At 43.0% G+C, this 20,307-nt stretch overlaps 1 protein-coding gene across 1 annotated transcript; it reads left to right on the plus strand.

Moving 5' to 3' along the window:
• Positions 1-28: 28 nt before the first annotated feature.
• GLOD4 (glyoxalase domain containing 4) lies at positions 29-19,959 on the plus strand. The gene is made up of 9 exons (XM_020915433.2): positions 29-175; positions 3,467-3,516; positions 4,380-4,500; positions 8,463-8,607; positions 11,487-11,623; positions 12,536-12,622; positions 12,895-13,008; positions 13,097-13,183; positions 19,606-19,959. Exons 1-9 carry the CDS (start codon positions 86-88, stop codon positions 19,669-19,671), a joined length of 897 nt encoding a protein of 298 aa, XP_020771092.2. The 5' UTR covers positions 29-85; the 3' UTR covers positions 19,672-19,959.
• Positions 19,960-20,307: the final 348 nt, after the last annotated feature.

Consider the following 20,307-nt stretch of genomic DNA (forward strand, 5'->3'; position numbering starts at 1 on the left):
GGCGGCCAGTGACATCGCTAGCGCGCCGGCGTCAGCTGTGGTTTGTGCGCCGCTCTGCGCGTGACCGGCGGTAGTGTAGGTGGTCATGGCGAATCGCAGAGCTTTGCACTTCGTGTTCAAAGTGGGAAACCGCTTCGAGACGGCGCGTTTCTATCGCGATGTCCTGGGGATGAAGGTGCAGGCGGGGCGGAGAGGGGCTGGAGCGGGAGGGGGGCGCGAGTGACTGAACCCCACCTGGCCGAGGGAGGAGAAAGGGGTGCGAAGTGAATTTCACCGCGAACCCGGGTGTCGGACCTTAGCCGCAGGACTTCCCATTAACTCTGTGGTTTTCAGGTTCAGGAAGCATCACGAATTGCGGCTTGGGTTAGATGGACTTTGAAAGGGGGCTCACACTTACTAGTTGCCGACTATGTGCGCACACAGGTCCTTTCAGTTTAAGTTCTTTTCACGAATGTTTATTCCTGTCTCTGCGAAGTTTCCAGTCTGTGGGAAAGATAGTAAATAAAAGGTTACGTAATACTCTTCCAGTAAACAATGACTCTTCTGATTTGGAGCCTTTCGGTTTTAGATACCAGCATAATTTAGAGCTCTACTTCTCTTGGGGCTGGTTTGAATGGATCACTCAGTCTGTCTAGGTGAACGCTCCAGTTCGTCTCAGAAGTGTGAAATCAGAACCCATTCTCCTTTCCAATACCTGGAAGTGGCATCTCCCCAGCTGTGATTCTGCAGAGATCACCTGGGTGGCAAGCACAGGTGCAAGCTGTTGGAAGGCTCCTGCTACGCAGGGAGTTGAGATGTTGTCAACTGAAAGAAAAATTAACAACATAAAAAAAAAATTAACAACCTAAGATTTTTGAGTTAATTTTTATTTGGGGACCTTCCTAAGGACTCTACTGTAGAAGACAGCCTCTTGATAGCTCTGAGGAACTGATCTGAAAAGGCAAGGGAGGAGCTAGAAGGTATATGAGTTTTTTGCTTGAAGATGGGGAAGAACCCAAAACCATGTAGGAACATCAAAAGATTACTGCTAAGCACAGAAATAGACAGCTGAAGTTAATCGTTTTAGTGCTTTTCTGTGCGTGGGAAGATGGGTTCTGAGTACCTTGAAATTCTTCCTTAGAAATGCATCTTAAATGTCTAGGACCAGTATCCAAAAGCAGAGAATGCTTCTTGTTATTTTTCCATCCTGAATTCCCCTCAGGGTGTTCTGTTGGTGAGGGACTGCATTAGCTGTGGGTTTGATCCTTGTTGAAATGAAATTGCAGGCAACATTGTTTACAATGTGCAAGAGTAAGAGGTAATGTAGAGACACTGCAGAGTACAAAGGGAATTACCTAAAATCATCAGTCATTTAAAGAATATCACCTATTTCATGGTTCTGTTTTGGGCTTTGGTGACAAAGATGAAAATGACCCTGTTATCTGTCCTCAGTTAAGATTCTGGTTTGAAAAAAAAAAAAAAAAAAAGATCCTGATTTGGTGGGAATTGTATTTGTACATTGCAGATAGTAATGGAAGTTAAAAATGTGGTGATAGAAAACCACAAAACACTCTCTCAAAGTGTTTCCTCATTGATTAAAGGGTGTTTGTAAAGATTAAACGTTATTATATATGTAGTATTTGACATGTGGTTTGTATTATGTGTTAGCTATCATTATTATAAAAGTACCAAGAGGAGAGATTTAACTCTGACCTGGGTCCTCAGGAAATAATTCATAGAGATCTTCTACTTGAGTTGACCCTTAAAGATAGGATTTCCACAGGCCTAGATTAGAGGTCTGAACAGCTAATGCACGATTAAGATATGTTTGGGAAGCGTCACTAGTTTTACGTGCCTTTAGCTTAGATTACTTAGTTGAAGTTGAGGAGATGGGATACCAGGACAAATAGGTTGGAATTGCTTCTTATAGTATCTTGAATAATATGCTGAGGAATTTGGATTTCATGTCATAGTAAATGGGGAGCTCTCTCACATTTTGAAACAGGGCAGTGATGTGATCAGAGCTGTGCTTTAGGGGCTTACTTTTATGGTGGTTTTAAGGAAAGATCAATAAGGGTGATTTCTGATAGTCTGTGATGAGAACTTGAACTGGAACAGTAGCTGTGGGGCTCAAAAAGGAAAATGGAAACTGACACATTGAGAGCGTACTGTGTAGTAGGTCTGTGTCAAATGCTTTAATAAATTATCTATTTTCATAAGATATTAGACTCAGATCCTAATATGTCGTTCTCAGAGTTACACAACTGAAACCATTTGATGTCATTTCAGGGTGCCCCAGTGAGCTCCCGGTACCCTAGTCCTTTATGTCTCCATGCAGGAAGAATTCAACCAGAGGCAAAGTGATAGGGAAGAAGCAGTTTATTAGAATAGGATGCTCGTGACGTTTACAAGCAGGCGGGCAAAGGATGCCATGCCCCAAGAACTCAGTGGGCTACAGTTTTATAATCAAAGGAAAAGTGGGGAGGGAGAGAAGAACTTTTGTGTTTCTTGAGTAGACATCATGCTTCCATCATCAGCTCCTCCTCCAGGTTGGGCAAGGGGGTTTTCTTGTCTCTACGTGGTCAAACTAGGTCCACAAATTATTATTTCTTATGTGTGCAGAGAGCAAGTCCTAGGGATCTTTAACTTACTGAGCTTACTGGGCAGAATGTGGATCTCTTCCCACCATGGTTTTATTGTTTGGGGGTATATCTTGTGCTTCTATGGCATGGTTTTGTTACTAAGCAAGCCTGCCTGGTTTTGTGGTTACGCAAACCTGCTTTCTTGAGTGATCATTTCCAGGGATCTCCCATATTTTTTCTACCTACAGTCCCCTAGTGGGATTCACTATTAAATCAACTACTTTGTTCCTTTACTCTGTCCCTATCACAATTAAGTGAAGGCCACGCTTTTTTTTAACTACGTATTACCACTTCCTGATGTAAGCAGATTTCACAACTTTGCTTGGTTGCCTGACCCTTGCTATCAAGCTACTCTTTTCTTTTCTTTTTTTTTTTTGGCCATGCTGGGTCTTCATTGCTGCATGGGCTTTTCCCTAGTTGTAGCGAGTGGGGACTTCTCTAGTTGCGGCACAGTGGCTCCTCATGTCGCAGAGCACGGGCTGTAGGGTGCGTGGGCCTCAGTAGTTGCAGCTCCCAGGCTCTAGAGCACAGGCTCAGTAGTTGGGGCCCAAGGGCTTAATTGTTCAGCAACATGTGGGATCTTTCTGCATCAGGAATCAAAACTATACCTCCTGCACTGCGGGCAGATTCTTTACCACTGAGCTACCAGGGAACCCCAGTACCAAGCCATGCTCTCTTACCTCATCTTCTAGCGTGGGAAAGATATCCAGCTCATCATCATCTGTTCATCTTAAACGTAAAAGCCTGCAAGTGATGATGTCTGTATTTTGACACTTTAGTTTGTGCTAAATATGCTATGTGCAGTACAAGGAAGACTTTGCCATTTATTCTAATTCCCTTACCAGATTCTCCGGCATGAGGAATTTGAGGACGGCTGCAAAGCTGCCTGTAATGGGTATGACACCTTGTTTCTTAATATCTCCTTAAGCTCTGAATACCCTGTGGAGAAGAGAAAGCAGTTTCTCAAAGCAGGTAGAAGGCAGCAGAGGAAATTAAGGAGGCAATAAAAAACAGAAATAAGACTTTAGGGAGGCAGCTTCAGGGTCACAAAGAAATGTATTCTGTGGATGAAGCAATGTCTTATCAGGTGTCTCTTAATGAAGCTCAGTAGTCATGGCCTGAAATTCCAAGGCCTGATGGGAGTTGCATACTTGCTGCTGCTGCTAAGTCACTTCAGTCATGTCCGACTCTGTGCGATCCCATAAATGGCAGCCCACTAAGCTCCTCCATCCCTGGGATTCTCCAGGCAAGAATACTGGAGTGAGTTGCCATTTCCTTCTCCAGTGCATGAAAGTGAAAAGTGAAAGTGAAGTCGCTCAGTCGTGTCTGACTCTTAGCGACCCCATGGACTGCAGCCTACCAGGCTCTTCCGTCCATGGGATTTTCCAGGCAAGAGTCCTGGAGTGGGGTGCCATTGCCTTCTCCCACATGCTTGTTGACAGATACGCAAAACATAAGGTCAGGTGGGAAAACTGTCCCTGTAGGATACAGCTCCCTGCTTTCTAGGAAAGGTAAACAAATCTTTCCCTCAAGTAAGTGCCAGACAGGTGGTCCGGGGAGCCTTCATTGACGGAGCTCCTGGGCACTGTCCACAGCTGCCCTTAGCACCGGCTAAGGCCGCCGCGTCTTTACGGGTACTTGGAGGACCAGAGGGGACTGCCCACTTCTTGTTCCAGTAGCTCTCTGAGGGCGGCCTGAAGTAGATTTTTGTCTGTAATCACTGGGTTGTTTTTTTTTTTTCTCTTTTCACTTTTCTAGGCCTTACGATGGGAAGTGGAGTAAAACAATGGTGGGGTATGGGCCTGAGGGTGATCACTTTGTCACGGAACTGACTTACAATTACGGCATCGGCAGCTACCAGCTTGGCAATGACTTCCTGGTAAGTACCGTTTTGTTCTCGCCGGTTTTTGCTTTATGTTTTAGAGGTCACTGAGGCAGCTGTAGATAATGATGACTAAGGGAGTTGATGACTTTGGGCGTGGTTTAGTGATCAGTTCCATGATTTCTACTTAAAAAAGAACGGCGTGTGGGGGGAGGCTCAGCAGGGAGGGGTCTGTGTGTGCAGTCAGCTGATTCATGTTGTGCAGCAGAAACTTAACACAGTGTGGTGAAGCAGTTATATTCCAACTTAAAAAATAATGGTAATAAATAAAAATGTATTGAATATTTAAAAAATAAAAAAGAACAAAACAAAAAAACCTGCTTGGGCACCTTGTCTCCAAGCTTCAGGATGAAACGTGTTTTCCCAGCATTTAAAAATCAAGTTCGGGATGTAGAGACAGCTTTGAAGGAGACAGGACTCCCCTTCGGGAATAGCTGAACCGTGAGAGGTGGAGGGGCCAGAGTCATTGGTTCATCAGGTTCTCAGCACCGTCCAGAGAAATGTTTTCTCTCTAGTGGACAGTTGTGATTGGTTCAGGCGATTACACAGCCACAGAAAAATCTGACAAGGTTTTAAGGATAAAAAGGTGGCATTGCATACACTATTCATTCATTCACGAGCTCAGGTTATTGTGCATCTATTACAGTAACAGTATTGAAACCACTGGGTGTCACTGAGGGGGCTCTGAAGAGCTCTGGTGCTCTTTTATGACTCAGCGCAGAAAAGAATTCAGCTCCAGCTAAAGTGATAGATAAGAAGCAATTTATTACAACAGGATGCTCGTGAGGCTTACCAGTGGGCAGGCTAGAGATGCCACGTCCCAAGAACTTAGTGGGCTACAGTTTTATATCAAAGGAAAAGTGTGGAAGAAGAGAACTTCTTTGTCTCTCTTGAGTAGACATCATGCTTCCACCATCAGCTCCTCCTCTAGGTTGGGCAGGGGAGTTTTCTTATCCCTACATGGTCAAGCTAGGTCCACAAATAACTGGGTTTTTTTTGTATGCAGAGATCTTGTCCTAGGGATCATTAACTGACTGAGTGCGCTGGTCAGGATGTGGGTCCCATGCCACCATTGTTTTATTCTTTGAGGGCATGTCCCACACTTCTGTTGCATGGTTTTGTTGCTAAGCAAGCCCTGTCTGGGTTTGTGGTTAAGCACATCTGCTTCCTTGAGTAATCATTAACTTACAGGAGTCTCCCATATTTTTTTCTCCTTACAGTCGCCTAGTGGGATTCACTGTTTAATCACCTACTTTGTCCCTTTAGTCTGTCCCTGTCTGTATCTACCACTTGCTAATCAGTTACTGTGAGATACAGTGTCCCTGGGCCCAAATACACAGCAGAAGTGGAGTAATTCATTCTTATTCAGAATCTGCCCAGGAAATCTACCTCATGTTATTTTGGTCATTTGTTCTCATTATTCCTGTTAACTCAGTAATTAACTCATTGACACATTAAAATAAAGGTAACTAGATGGAAGTTCGTATGAGGGTCCAATATCTACAAAAGTGTTTTGTAAATGGAAAGGATGGCTCAGACTTAACATAATATATTTCTGTTTCTCTTTCTCACTCTCTGTGCCACTGACTAATTTATTCATCTAATAGATATTTCTTGTGACTTGCTCTATGGCATACCCTTTGTTAGATCCTGGGGATACAGTAGAGAGGGGAGCATGTTCCCTGGCCTAAGGAGCTCCCCGTCTGATGGGGGAAGCAAGTAAAGAGACAACAGGAATACAGTGTGACAAGTCTCAGATATGGGTAGGAACAGGGGGATGTGGGAACACACAGGAGGAATCTCTAGCCTGTTCTCCGATGGGTGAGAGTTCAGGGAAGTCTTCCCGGAGGAGACATCCGCGCCAGGTGAGGGAGCCAGGACAGGAAGGTGAGATGACTGTCCTGCACCCGTGCACAGGCCTGGAGCTGAGGGGGAGCCTGGCGCTCAGAGAACTGTGAGTCACGCAGTCTGGCTGGAGCGCAGTGTGTGGAGGAGAGAGAAGGTAGAGTTGAGGCTGGAGGAGTCCCCTGGGGCTGCATCACATCAGGACATTTAGATGTCCTTCAAAAAGCACAGTAGAGCCATTTTTAAGCAGGAGAATGACACAGAATTTGCAGTATCTGAGAATCCCTGACTAGAGCAGGGAGGCTGGGTTGGCAGAGAGCAAGACTGAAACAGTGAGGCAGCCAGCCCAAAGGTTATCCAGTGACAGCAGTGGGAGGGAGAGTTGGATTTGCGAGATGTCAGAGATAGCAGTCATAGGATTTGGTGATTGAGTGTATATGAGGGGCTCTGTGTTTCTCCTTATCTTTCTATTCTTTATGCTCCAAATTTAAATCAGGCAGAGAAAAAAGGAAAACCAACTTGGTGCCATGAACCAAGGAGAGGGGGCCCAAAGCCTGACAGACAATAAATAATAAACTTGAATGAATGAATAAATAAATAATCTAATATTTTAAAGATGATCATTGCAATGGGTAAAGAACAAAGGAGAGAAAAGGAGCTTGGGGGTAGGTGCAAATGACTAGTTTCAAGTAGGGTGTTGAGAGTAGCTTTCCGTAAGAAGGTGACATTTGAACAAAGGCTTGAAGAGGATAAGAGTTAGCCGTGTGGGTATCTCAGGGAAGCGCATTTCAGCTAGAAAACAGCCAGTGCAAGAGCCCTCAAACAGCGCCTGGCGTGTTTGAGAAAATGCGGAGAGGACGGGGGAGAGGGGGAGGAGATGGGCTTAGAAATGACCTGGGTCAGGGGCTCAGCTACTCTGGTGACTCAGTGGTAAAGAGTCCCCCTGGCAGTGCGGAAGATGCGGTTTCGATCCCTGGCCCAGGAGGATCCCGCATGCCTTGGAGCAGCTAAGCCCGTATGCCACAGATGTTGAGCTTGCACCCTAGAGCCTGGGAACTGCAACTGCCGAGCCCACGTACTGCAGCTAGTGACGCCTGCACACCCTAGAGCCTGTGCTTTGCGACAAGAGAAGCCGCCGCAATGAGGAGTCCTCACACCGCAACTAGAGAAGAGCCCCTGCTCGCCACAGCTAGGGGACAACTCTCATGGCAACAAAGACCCAATACAGCCCAAAATAAAAAGTGACCTGGGTCAGATCATCTCGGCCCTTTTAGGCCATCGTCAGCCGTCCCAGGGTGAAATGAAGAGCCATCAAGGGTTCTAAGTGGAACAGTGACAACATGGGGCTGCCGTCTTGCGGACGAACAGTAGGGTGGGTTTCAGAACATTTACTCCAGTCACAGAGTGGCTGATGGGTTAACAAGACTGAAGGCAGAGGCTGATCTACCATCCAAGCTAAAAACGAGGCCAGATATATTGGAAGGCATAGTGTACATTCTTAGGTATTTTGATTACACTTAAATAAAAGATGCCTTGATAGTTGGTTTATATTTTTTGGTTTCAAAAGTAAAAATAAAAACAAAAAAGTTTAAATAGGTAGCTGGCAAGCCACGGGTAAGATAAAGATTTCTCTGACCAGATCTTGACAATGAGGGGGGATTTTCACCGTTAGTGAAAGTGAAAGTCGCTCAGTCGTGTCCAACTCTTTGCGACCCCATGGAATTCACAGTCCATGAAATTCTCCAGGCTAGGATGCTGGAGTGGGTAGCCTTTGCCATCTCCAGAATGTCTTCCCAACCCAGGGATCGAACACCAGTCTTCGGCATTGCAGGTGGATTGTTTACCAGCTGAGCCACAGGGAAGCCCGATTTTTATTATTGAATGGATCTAATTTCTCTTGCATTTGAATATCTGGCCTACCATCCACAAAGCTTGGAATCTTTGTGGTAGAAAAATGTCCAAGACTGACTTCAAAATTAGTAGCAGAAAATTTTGAATGCCACTTAAATCTTAGATGTTTGACATAAAGGCAGTGGGGTTTTAATTCCTAATCTTCTAAAGGAGATCTGTTGTGATTATGCTCTTGGATGATTATGTCCTGTCGTTTGTCATAGGGTATCACGGTGGCTTCCAGCCAAGCTATCAGCAACGCTAGGAAGCTGAAGTGGCCGCTCAATGAAGTGGGAGACGGTGTGTTTGAAACCAAAGCCCCTGGAGGATATAAGTTCTATTTGCAGAACTGCAATCCACCTCAGTCAGGTAATTATATCTGGACTGACAAAAGCCCTCTGTCTAAAGGCATCTGGTGGAAGGAGAGAGGAAGCTTGACTTCCGTCTCCTGTGGAGTCTCTGTGTTGATATAACTTGTCTTTCCCAAGCTATTGCTGTTACTTGTCCTCTAAGAAATTATATGCTCATGTCAAAACTTCAGTTCATCCCTATCGGTGTTCTGTAGTGGTTTGGTTCTACTGGTAACATGTTGATGCAGGATACTTTCAGCTGCAAATATCAGAAAACCCACCTCTAGGTTGAATGGTTAAAAAAAATGTCTTAGTTCATAGAGCTGGTGTCGTCGTGGTTGGAGAGACTTCAGGGTTTGTTGATTCAGCAGCTCAGCAATGGCATCAAAAACCCAGATCTTCTCTCTCTCCATCCTCTTGTCCTCAGGGGTCCGCTTCTCCCCCTCACGGTGGTAGGGTGACTGCCAGTAGCATTTGGGGCTATCCGCCCGCACACTCTCATTGTTAGGAGAAAGAGAAGCTGCCTTCCTGTGGCTCTTCTTTAAAAGCACAGCAGAACTTTCCTAGGATCTTCTAGCAAACTTCCTGGTCAGGGTTGATTCACATACCCTGCTCCTGAACCAGTCATAGGCAGGCAAGAGAAGCAGATTTATCCTTAGACCAGTTAGTCGTCTCCCCTGGCTGAGGACAATTTCCCAGATTACGGTGCTGGTTCTCAGTGAGTCTGGGTGAATGAGGTGAGGAGCCCACCATGCTGACCCCCACAGTGAGCAGGAGAGAAACTGCGCTACATTTCAAGTACCTCAGAGGCATCCTCATGTATCATACGTGTATTGCTGAAAATTCTGCTACCTGCTTTGCCAAGAAAGAACCAAAACCAAGAAAAGGAAAAGAAAAATTGCTGGTGAATAGCAGGGGCACTTGTGCTAGCCGTTCCCTCCGTGAGCACAAGCTTCTAAGTGGAGACCTTCTCTTCCCCCACGCTGGTCTGTCTCAGCTCCCAGACGCCCCTCATATTGAGCCTGATGGTTGTGATTAATGTTACATGCTTTTCATCCAGAGCTCAGAAGAAGAAAGCAATGGTTCCAGTGTGGGAGCTTAGACTGGCGCTGTGGGATTTACTGAGAGATTGATTTGGGAGCTTCCCGGGTGATGTAAGGGATTTCCATGACTATTTTTATTGATAGGTGATTGGTGCTTGAAATACTAACTTTGATACCTAACTCCTGCCATGAATTTCACTGTACACTTTTTCCATAGTTTACACGATGCTTCAGTGCGTAAAATAATGGTAGGCCCCAGAGGCCTGAGATGTTCTTTGCAATGATAACACCTTGGGAGCCTTAATTTCTGGTTGGTAGTAGAGTCAGATCTCTCAGTCTAAGTGGTGTCCATCCTTTGAATGAATCACTCCTGTGTAGTCACACCCACTGCAACTATTCCTGTCCCTGCATCCCTTCAGGGTGTGAATCAGTTGGAATTTGTTGATTTCTCAATGAATGGGGAAAACTTAAATCTGCCAGGGAGAGGTTCCTGTGACAGACATCTTGCTTTAGTCATGGTATTGCTAGTCTAGCAAACAGGGCTAAGGCAGTGAAAATTGAAGAAAACTACATTGAGTTTACCATAGTGAGATATAGACTTGGAACAGCTCTTCCAAAAGTCACTTTACAAAATAGAAGTTTCCAGTAATATTAAGTGTTTTAATATGACTTTTATTCTTTTTTACAAAAATAGAGATTTTTTTTCTCCCTAGACAGACAGGCAGAAAGAAGAAAACAGATAACCACTGTTAACATTTTAGAGTATATCCTTCCAACTTTTTAATCCAAAGAACTAAATATATAATCGGATACATATGGGATTCCATTGTGTGACATCATAGGAAGAGAAACGGTTGTCTGTTGTTAGAAATTCACTTTGTTCCTGGTGTCTCGTCATGAGCAACTCTGTGATGAGTGTCTTTGATGAAAGCCCATCACACATCCACAGTTATTTCCTTAATTGCCAAAAATGGGATTGTTCTCTCAAAAGCAGGGGACATACTTTAGACACATTCTGTAAAAATTGTTGCCCAGAAATATTACTAATTTACACTCTGCCATTATGGTTTTTCCCATTGCACTGTAATAGTTAACTCTGTGAACTTTTTAAAATCATTTGCTGATTAGATAACAAAATGTTTCATTTGAATTCTAACTTTGTGCGGTTAAATGTGCTTTTGTATGTTCATTCACTTTTTAAAATCATTTGCCGATTAGATAACAAAATGTTTTATTTGAATTCTAACTTTGTGAGGTTAAGTATGCTTTTGTATGTTCCTCCTTTGGTGGATTGCTGCTTCGTGCCTTTTATTTTTCTAGGATGGACATCTTTTTCCTATTGATGCTGAAAGGTGACTTAAATTTTAAGGACTTCTTGCTCATTTTTGTTACTAAAAAAATATTTCCTGCTTTGTAGTTTAGTCTTTAATTTTGATTGTAATGATTGTTTTGGTTGTTGTGTACAAGTTTTCCATTTTGTATGATTAATCTAGCACATTTTCTTCTTCATGGTTTTTCTATCTTTGATGTCAGATTAAAAAAAAGATCTTTCTCCATCCCAAAATTGTTTAAATAATCATCTGTTTTGAGTATTTTCATGGTTTCATTCTTTCAACTTAACCCTTTAACCCATCAGGAATGTATTTTGCTATCTAGTTTAAACGTGTCGCTTCTTCCCACCATAAGAAACCAGTTATCTTAATACCTTTTATTTAACAATGTGCCCTTTCATACTGACCTAAAATCCCTTTCTTATCATAAACTAAATTCTTATATATACCTGAGGCTGTTTGGGTCCTTTGGTTCCATTCCTTTGCACTGCCCTGTCCATTCCTGCTGTTTTGTTACCTTTCAGATCCTGTATTAAAAGTAACTCTAGCAGTGTCTGATCTTCAGAAATCTTTGAACTACTGGTCTAACCTACTGGGGATGAAAATTTATGAAAAAGACGAGAAGGAGCAGAGGGCTTTGCTGGGCTATGCTGATAACCAGGTGAGCAGTCCTGGAAAGAAAGAATCTGTTACTTTAGGTTTGACTTATAAATGAGGTTAATGTGAAGGTTATTCACATAGTTTCTTCATAGTAATTCAGTGTTTAGAACAGAAAGGAGAAAATAAAAGCTTCCGGGAAACTCACCACCCAGATATTACCTTTATTTATATTTGGAGATACATCCTTTCAGGAGTGGATTTGCTGAGTCGGTCAGAGGAGATGTAGGCAAGACTTAATGCAATGATGATAATCTGTTTTCCTCTTTAAAAAAAAACACAAAACATTTGAGCATGATTTAGTCCTTATACTTTGACCCAGCAAGTCTACTGAGAATTTATTTCAGAGACGTACTCATCCTACACGTGCACAAAGGAGTGTGCACAAGTTTATCTGCTGCGGCATTGTTTGTAATAGCAAGATATAACCTAGGGAATTCCCTGGTGGTCCACTAGTTAGGACTCCACGCTTTCACTGCTGAGGGCTTGGGTGCAGTTTCTGGTAGGGGAACTAAAGCCTGCAAGTGGCCCAGTGTAAACAAAAAAAAAAAGAAAAGAAATAGCCTAAATGCTCTATGGATTCAGTAGTTGAGTGATTTATGGTTCATGCATAGAATGGACTACTAAAGCAGCCATCAAAAAAATGAGTCTTTATGTGCTGAGATGGCAACATTGATTGGAGAAAAACATGGGAAAGAATAATATGTAAATTATGTTACAGTTTGTATGAAAAAAAAATAAAGGATATATGCCTATGCTGTGAAGGATACACAGGAAACTGCTGATTGGTTGCCCCTGGGGTTGACAGGAGGGAGACTTAGAATTTACCTTATTCCTTGATCCTGGTTTGAATTTTTTTTTTTTTAATCACATGACCTGTTCTGAAAAATAAACCCACTTTCTCATGTCTTTTCAGTGTAAGCTGGAGCTGCAGGCCATTCCAGGGAAAGTTGATCATGCAACAGGTTTTGGACGCATTGCCTTTTCTTGCCCTCAGGAAGAGGTAATGTTTGGTACCAGGTCTTTTGTTGAAACTCTGTGACTAGTGACCTCTAAGAGCTAGGAACCCTGGCCCTCCCTGCTCCAGGTTCATGCTGGTTGTGGCTTTGGTATGAAGGTCAGCAGTTGTCTCGAGAGCAGTGAGATAATAGAAATCAAACAGGTGGTGCCGGGGTTCTCTCTGGTTGACCTGAGAGTCCTCCGGGGCTGCCGGGGAGCACGGCCCCCGTGTGGCGTGACACCCTGTGCTCACTGTGCCTGTTTGTTTTCCTCAAGTTGTCAGACTTAGAAGACTTGATGAAAAGGGAAAACCAGAAGATTCTGACTCCCCTGGTGAGTCTGGACACTCCAGGGAAGGCGACCGTGCAAGTGATCATTTTGGCCGACCCTGTAAGTATCACCCAGGAAGGGGACAGGCTGCCCCATAGTTTTCTTCTGAGGTGTCTCTCTGCCAAATTTGTTTTCTCTCTTGGTGTAGGATGGACATGAAATTTGCTTTGTGGGGGATGAAGCATTTCGAGAACTCTCAAAGGTGGATCCAGAGGGAAACAAATTATTGGATGACGTGAGTCTCATTTCTAAATTCCTGTCCCCTTTGGCCGAAGGGGATAATGTGTATGGAGATGGGCCAGTTCTTACTTTCAGAACCCTGTCCTTTTGCTGTTGGGGCGACTTGAACCAGAGACTTGTGTCGACTTCATGACTACCTATGTGACTCTTGGCGGGGTGCAGCATCTGTGCCTTCCCTCCCTTCCGGCTGCCTTGAGGAAACCGCTGCTGCTAAATACATCACTGTTCTGCTCAGAGACCGGAAGTGCCCAACCACCATCCATTCTCACTATCTTAGCCCCTTGGTCATATCTTCTCCATTCTACAGCATCATCCTCTTCCTTCCTGGCGAATTATTCTCACCAGCGTACAAACTAACTCCAGTATCTTGAAAAACTCTTTATTCACCCCATATCCATTCTCCAGGTTCCTTCTAAAAGTCTCCCTGCACGCCGTTTGTACTTCTTTGTGTGTGTGTGTGTTTACTGTCTAATTTTGTCGGGATAGTGATTGATGGAGTAAGTCATCCCTTTTTAATGAGGAACACAGAAACTAGTTGTTTGCAGGTGGTGAGAAGGGTGGGTGAGGGACAGCAGAAGAAACTTCATTGTAGTTGTTTTCTGAGGCAAAAGAGGTATTTTGCTTTCAGAATATGAGAGGGAAAAAGGAGAAAGTACATCAGATTGTGCCTCATAGTGAAGAGGCTCCTGAGGAGGGGAGTGAGGGCTACCACTCCAGATGAAGCTGTGTGACCTGGGGATCTCAGCACAGATTCCCAGCATTTCTGAACCCAGATTTCCTGCCTGCAAAATGGAGGAGACAGTCACAGATTTCTTTCACCATGAATGCTATGATCTCATGGTTCTTTTTTTTTTTATTGAAGTATAGTTGATTTCAAAATGTTGTGTTAATTTCTTCTGTACCATTTCTAGTACTTACCTTCCATTCACATTTCACTCTGTCCCGCACCGGCTCCTATCACGTGGTGAAACACTCGCGTTGACGTCATCAGTGACCTCCCTCTTGCCAAATCCAGTGACTGCTTTTCATCCTCATCAGACATGATCTTCTAGCAGCCTGCAAAGCCGTTGTGTAGTGTCGTACCCCCGCTTCCAGCTCGTACCTTGTAGGTAGTTGGTGCTCAGTGAATACATTGCTGCTGCTGAAAGGAGTGAATCTACCAGTCGTGGTTTCGTCACTTAGTACTGCGTGACTGACCTTAAGCAATTTACTTCAAGTCTCTAAACTGCAGCTTTCTTATACAGAAATGTGAGGAAATAAGGTTATCCACCTCCCAGGATTGTTGTGTGGTTTATAGTGCTTGGCAAACTGCTGACATAGTAACAGACACTCAGTTGAGGTTCATCAAAGCCAGAAATGTACAGAAGCTTTAGTGTTTCTAAATGTTACTGTGAAGGAAAAATAGAATCTCAGGCAACCTTTCAGTTGGCAGATTGGCTAGACTGTTCTTGCTCTTTCATCACTGACCAACTTCCTCTCCTCTCTTCTCGCTTGATGGTGGAGATCCTGCCATCTTCCTGTCTCTGTCTGACGGCTTCCCCTCAGCCACAGGCACCTTTTTCTGTGACTGATCCTGAAGTGATGTTGCCCACGGTCCCCCTCTGGCTGTCTTTTTCTCTCCTTGTACATTCTTTCTCTTCTCTGAGAAGTTACCTGCTCCTCTGGTTATCTCTGCTCTGAGCTTGAGCCATCATCTGTTCTAGACTTCTTAATTTCTAGTTCCCACTTCCACCTAAGCTCTAAACAGGCATTTTTGATTGTTGTTACTGAGGTAAAATATACATTGAATTTAAGAGTACAGAAATTTGGTGTTCACGTTGATAAATTTTGACACTTTCATAAACTCATATTCACTACTCAAAATACAGAGCATTTTCATGGTTATAGGAAGTTCTCTTATGCCCGTTTTTAGCTTCTAACTCATCCTCCCAACAGCAGCTACTGTTCTGATTTCTGTCATACTGGCTTTGTCTATCCTTGGACTTCATATAAATGCAATGGCTTCTTTCAGTAACATTTTTGAGATTCCTCCATGTAATTGCACATTCCAGAGTTCTTTTTTTTTTTTTTTTTCCTTTTGCTGAGTAGTATTCAGTTTTGTGAATGTAGTAATCTGCTTATCCATTCTTCCAGTGGTGGACATTGGAATTTTTTTCCAGATTTTTATCTATTATAAGGAAGATTGCTATGAATAGTCTCATGTTAACTCTTTTGGTGGGCGTATGTTTCATTTCTCTTGCATAAATGCTCAGGAGGGGAATTGCTTTCACTTTCTAAGAAGCTGCCGAACAGCTGTCCAAAGTGATTGAATATTTTAAAACTATTGGTCATATATGTATAGAAGAGTTCCAGCTGTTCCAAATCCTCATCAACATTTGTGTGTTGTCTTTTTGTCCATTTCTTGCCATAATTTTATTTTTAATTATTGTTCAGTCACTAAGTTGTGTCCAACTCTTCTCAACTGTGTGGACTGTGGCACTCCAGGCTCCTCTGTCCTCCACCATCTCCTGGAATTTGCTCAGATTTGTCTCCATTGAGTTGGTAACGCTATGATTAAAAATTCCAGATATACACAAAAGAGAACAACAAATCCCCATGTGATTATCACCCATCAACTCTGCCATAATTTTTCATCATTCCTTTCCACCCCACTTTTTTTTTTTTTGGCAGTGGAGATGTTTGTTGGAGAATTTTAAGGCAAATTTCAGATGCCATGTCATTTCACCCCTAAATACTTAACTGTTTTACACATTTTAAGATAATTTAAAAAGTAAAAGTTAAGGAATTTTCTTATATACCACAATGACATCATCACACTTAAAAAATCAACAATGTGGGACTTACCTGGTGGTCCAGTGGTTAAGACTCCATGCTTCTGATATGGGGTGCATGGCTTTGATCCTTGGTCCAGGAACTAACATCCCCCATGCCACATGGCATGGCCAAAAAAAATCAACAATATATCCTTTAATGTTACCTAAAATCCAGTTCTTATTAAATTCTCTCTGGCCATCTAAAAATGGTTCTATATATTAGTTTGTCCCATGTATTTTTTTTTTCTTTACTGCCCTGTGTATTTTTAAAACTGGCTTTAATATGGTTGGACTATATCAATATGAATAACTTACCTGATCCATTGAGTTTCATGAAAAACTAACCAGAAGACACACCAATGATCTGTTTTACACTTTAGCCATTCTCTAACGTCTAAATATGAATTTATTTTCTCCCTGTGTGTCTTTGCTTATATTATTTTATTCTCCTAGAATGTCCCTTTTCTCATTTGAATATTTGCATGTTTTTCAAGGACCATTTAAATCCACATTTTAAAAAACTCTGACTCTTTCTTATTGATGTGTTGGACTTCTGGATACGAGTCATTTGTTAGATAATCTGTAAAGATGGGTACTTTTCCCATTCAGTGGTTTGCCTGTTTATTTTCTTAACAGAGCCTTTGAAGAGAAGACACTTCTTTCAGCCCAGTTTATCAACTCTTCCTTTCATGCCTGCTGGTTTTTGTGTCACATTGGTGTCACAGCCAAAGAACCTCTTAACCTGGACAAACTATGAACATTACAACTCCACATGCCTATAACTTACTTCGTCTTACTTTGGATCCATTCTTCGTTAATATTTTAGGAAAACAAAAGTTACTGTTTATTAAGCATCTCCTATATTGACACGTTCTTAAGTGCCTTACCTATATTCTGTAACTCTTACCATAATTTGCAAGGTGGATAGCATTCCCCTTTCAGATAAGGAAACTGAGTTTCAAAAGAATAAGTCACTCAATATTATACATTCCACAAGTTAGCAGGGCAGGGGCCCAAAGAGAAGTCTTTCGGGTTTCAAAGGCAGTTCTTTTTTTCTCTTCTGTACTCTGCTTCCTCCCTTGGTAGTACTTATATCTGTTATCACAGTTGTTTAAGCTAGAATCCTCAGAGCCAGTCTTTCTTTTAACATTTAATATGCTTTTTTTTTTTAAGTATTTATTTATTTATCTGGGGCATGGACTCTAATTGGCGGTGTGTGGGCTTCAGTAGTTGTGCACAGGCTTAGTTGCCCTGGGGTGTGTGGGATCTTGGTTCCCTGACCAGGGATTGAGCCTGTGTCCCCTGCATTGCAAGACAGATTCTTAACCACCAGACCACTAGGGAAGTCCCTGATATGATTTTTATTTTAGAATACTTTTAGATTTACACACAGAGCCATTTCTGAATATTGTTGCTCCTCACCCCTTACACTCTCTGAGCAACAAGGCACCAAGAGCTGAGAGTTCTCCCTGGGAAATCCTCTGCTTCTCTTTTGAAAAGGCTCTCATTTTCACCTCCAAATACTGCACACACCTCCTCCCAGCTTCTAGTCAATCTCTGATGCCAGCAGTAGGCTTTCTAAAGCATAAACCCAGTAATGAAAAAACAACCGTTAAATCTTCCAATGGCCGTTTATTGCCTCCAAGAGGAGTTCACATCTCTGGCAGAGCACGCGACACGTCTGGCCACAGTGTGCTGCCTCTCTTCCCCAGCTCACCCCCTTTCGGTCCCACTGAACTGTTTACATTAACCAAGGTAGATCTCCATGCCTCCGCCCAAGGGTGGTTTTCCTTTCTCCCCTCCCCGCTTACTCCACTCATCCTTCAAAACGCAGAAGCTTTCTTGGGTTTTTCACACCGATTTGTTGTTTTTCCCTACTTTCACTGGCTCCTAGAAGACAGAAACGTCTGTGTCTTTGGGAAGTGGGGAGGTTTTGGCCTTCTTTGGCGTCGTTTTGATTTTTAAATACATTTTATTTTCACCAATGTATTTTTAAAATGCATTTAAAACTCAGAAACACACAAAACAAATAAGACCTTTTATTTTCATCAAGGGCTTCCCAGGTGGCTCAGTAGTAAAGAATCTGCCTGCCATTGTAGGAGATGCAGGTTCAATCCCTGAGTTGGGAAGATCCCCTGGAAGAGGACATGGCAGCCCACTCCAGTATTCTTGCCTGGAGAATCCCATGGAGAGAGGAGCCTGGTGGACTGCAGTCCATGGGGTCGCAAAGAGTCAGACATGACTTAGCAACTGAGTGTGTATTTTCATTGAAATAAAAAATCAGATAGTACTAAGATTCTATATAAATGCAGTGATGCCATCTCTGAGTCCCACTGCCCATGGCAGCCACTCTCAGCTTCACTGTTTCTTCATTTTCAGTTGGAGACATCTTATGACTTCCTGCTGAAATAGATGGATGATTTTACACTAGTTCTCTATAACCAGTTAGTTACTCCTTTCCAGTTGGTCTGATAGCACATTTTTGTGGTTCTATTATACACCAGGACACACACACACGCAGACACATCTGCCTGCAAAACAGTTGTTTCCATATCTGAATCCTCAACTGTTTCATGTGCTCCTCAAAGCGTCAGACTTTATCTCTGTTGCCACACCTGAACCCAGCATAATACCTGCCTCATAATGAAAACTGGCATTTTTAAAGGTACAGTTGTCACTCAGTATCCACGGGGGTCGGTTCCAGGACCCATTGGGAATACCAGAATCCTAGGATGCTCAAGTCCCTTAGTCAGCCCTCCATATCTGCAGAAACAGAACCTGTGGAAACAGAGGCCTAACTGATTCAGTCCTTGAATGTATTTCCCTAGCAAACAGCTTATTAGCATACACTTGGTTATATTGGACCCAGCGTTTTAGGAGACTTCTGTTGTAAACCCTGCTCCTGCCAACTCCCCTGCCTCCTCCTAAGACCTCAGCCCCATGGACTAATTCGATAAAAGGACTCTGGTGGAACCAAAACATACTGTTTCTTAACAGAGCTTTTTTTAGTTAAGCAGCCCCAAATGAAATAGTACCAACATCAGTGAAATAGGAAGGAAGTGTGGGAAAAGGAAACAGTTACAAGCTCATCACTAAAATGTCAGAATAACTTTTCACATTGGTCTCATGATTAGAGTGAGTCTCCTGGGCACTAAAGATTCTTGAGAGGGGGGCTTCCCTGCTAGTCCAGTGCCTGACTCTGTGCTTCCACTGCAGGGAAGCATGAGTTCGATCTCTGGGGGCGAACTAAGAGCCCAGTGCTGTGTGGCCCAGTCAAATATAAATAAAGATGTTCTTGGGAGCCCACTGAGATGCTAGGAGTGCCAGCACTTTCTGTCCCAAAGAGCCCACAGCCTGGCCTTGCTCTCCAGCCAGCCATCAACCACACTTCTGGCTGCAGGCTCTGCCCTTTACTCTGCAAAGTGAGAACTGACAAGCAATTGCTCGATCCCCAGCAGCAACATCTGTCAGAGTAAACACAAGACTCTACTGAATGAGCATCTTTTAACTATTAATTTCTTGATTGTGGGCAGTGAGGTACGAAGTAGATTGTAAGTTTTATTTTCTGGATTGAGACTAAATAATTTCAATTTCGTTTCCACAGGCCATTGCAGGAGATAAAAGTGATGAATGGTTTGCTGCACAAAAGAAACCCAAGGCTACAGGTTAACGGAAGGCATCACATGCAACAAGCATTGGTGATCTTGCCCAGCTCCTGTGAGGCCTGCCATGCGCCTTACATGGTGAACGCTCTCTCAACGTGGGGGTTTCCTGTACAGGCACAGAGGCTGGGGTGGCAACGACGCATGTATTTTAATCTTTAAAAGCTCTGATATGTTTTAGAAAATCCTGTCATCATCAGTTCATTTAAAGAGCTTTTGCTGTCATCTGTGCTGTCACTGCAAGGGTACATTCTGTATGTAACTCTGTTAGTAATAAATTCTTCTCCAGGCTGGGACAGCTGTATGGAACATGACCTTTGATTAAGGGTTGAGGGAATTTTGATAAGCATGTAGGTTTAATGAGAACAACTAAATCCAGATAAGTCCAAATCGGTTACTTATAGCAGGTCCTTCCAGGACCTGGAGACAGTATGCTGTTCTAATGTCTTACTCTGGCAGGCCTTGACTTTATATATAAAAACTTTTAAAGAAATTTCATGCCTTGAACCAAAAGGTTTGGTTAACATTCTGATATTCCTTGCTTTAAATTTTTTAGTCAGAAAAAAATAGAAGGGTGTAATGTTGCTACATGCCTGGCTCTGTGTTATTTTCTCTCTCTCTCTCTCTCTCTCTCTATATATATA

The sequence above is a fragment of the Odocoileus virginianus genome, chromosome 17 (assembly GCF_023699985.2).
Source record: "Odocoileus virginianus isolate 20LAN1187 ecotype Illinois chromosome 17, Ovbor_1.2, whole genome shotgun sequence".
Taxonomy (NCBI): Eukaryota; Metazoa; Chordata; class Mammalia; order Artiodactyla; family Cervidae; genus Odocoileus; species Odocoileus virginianus.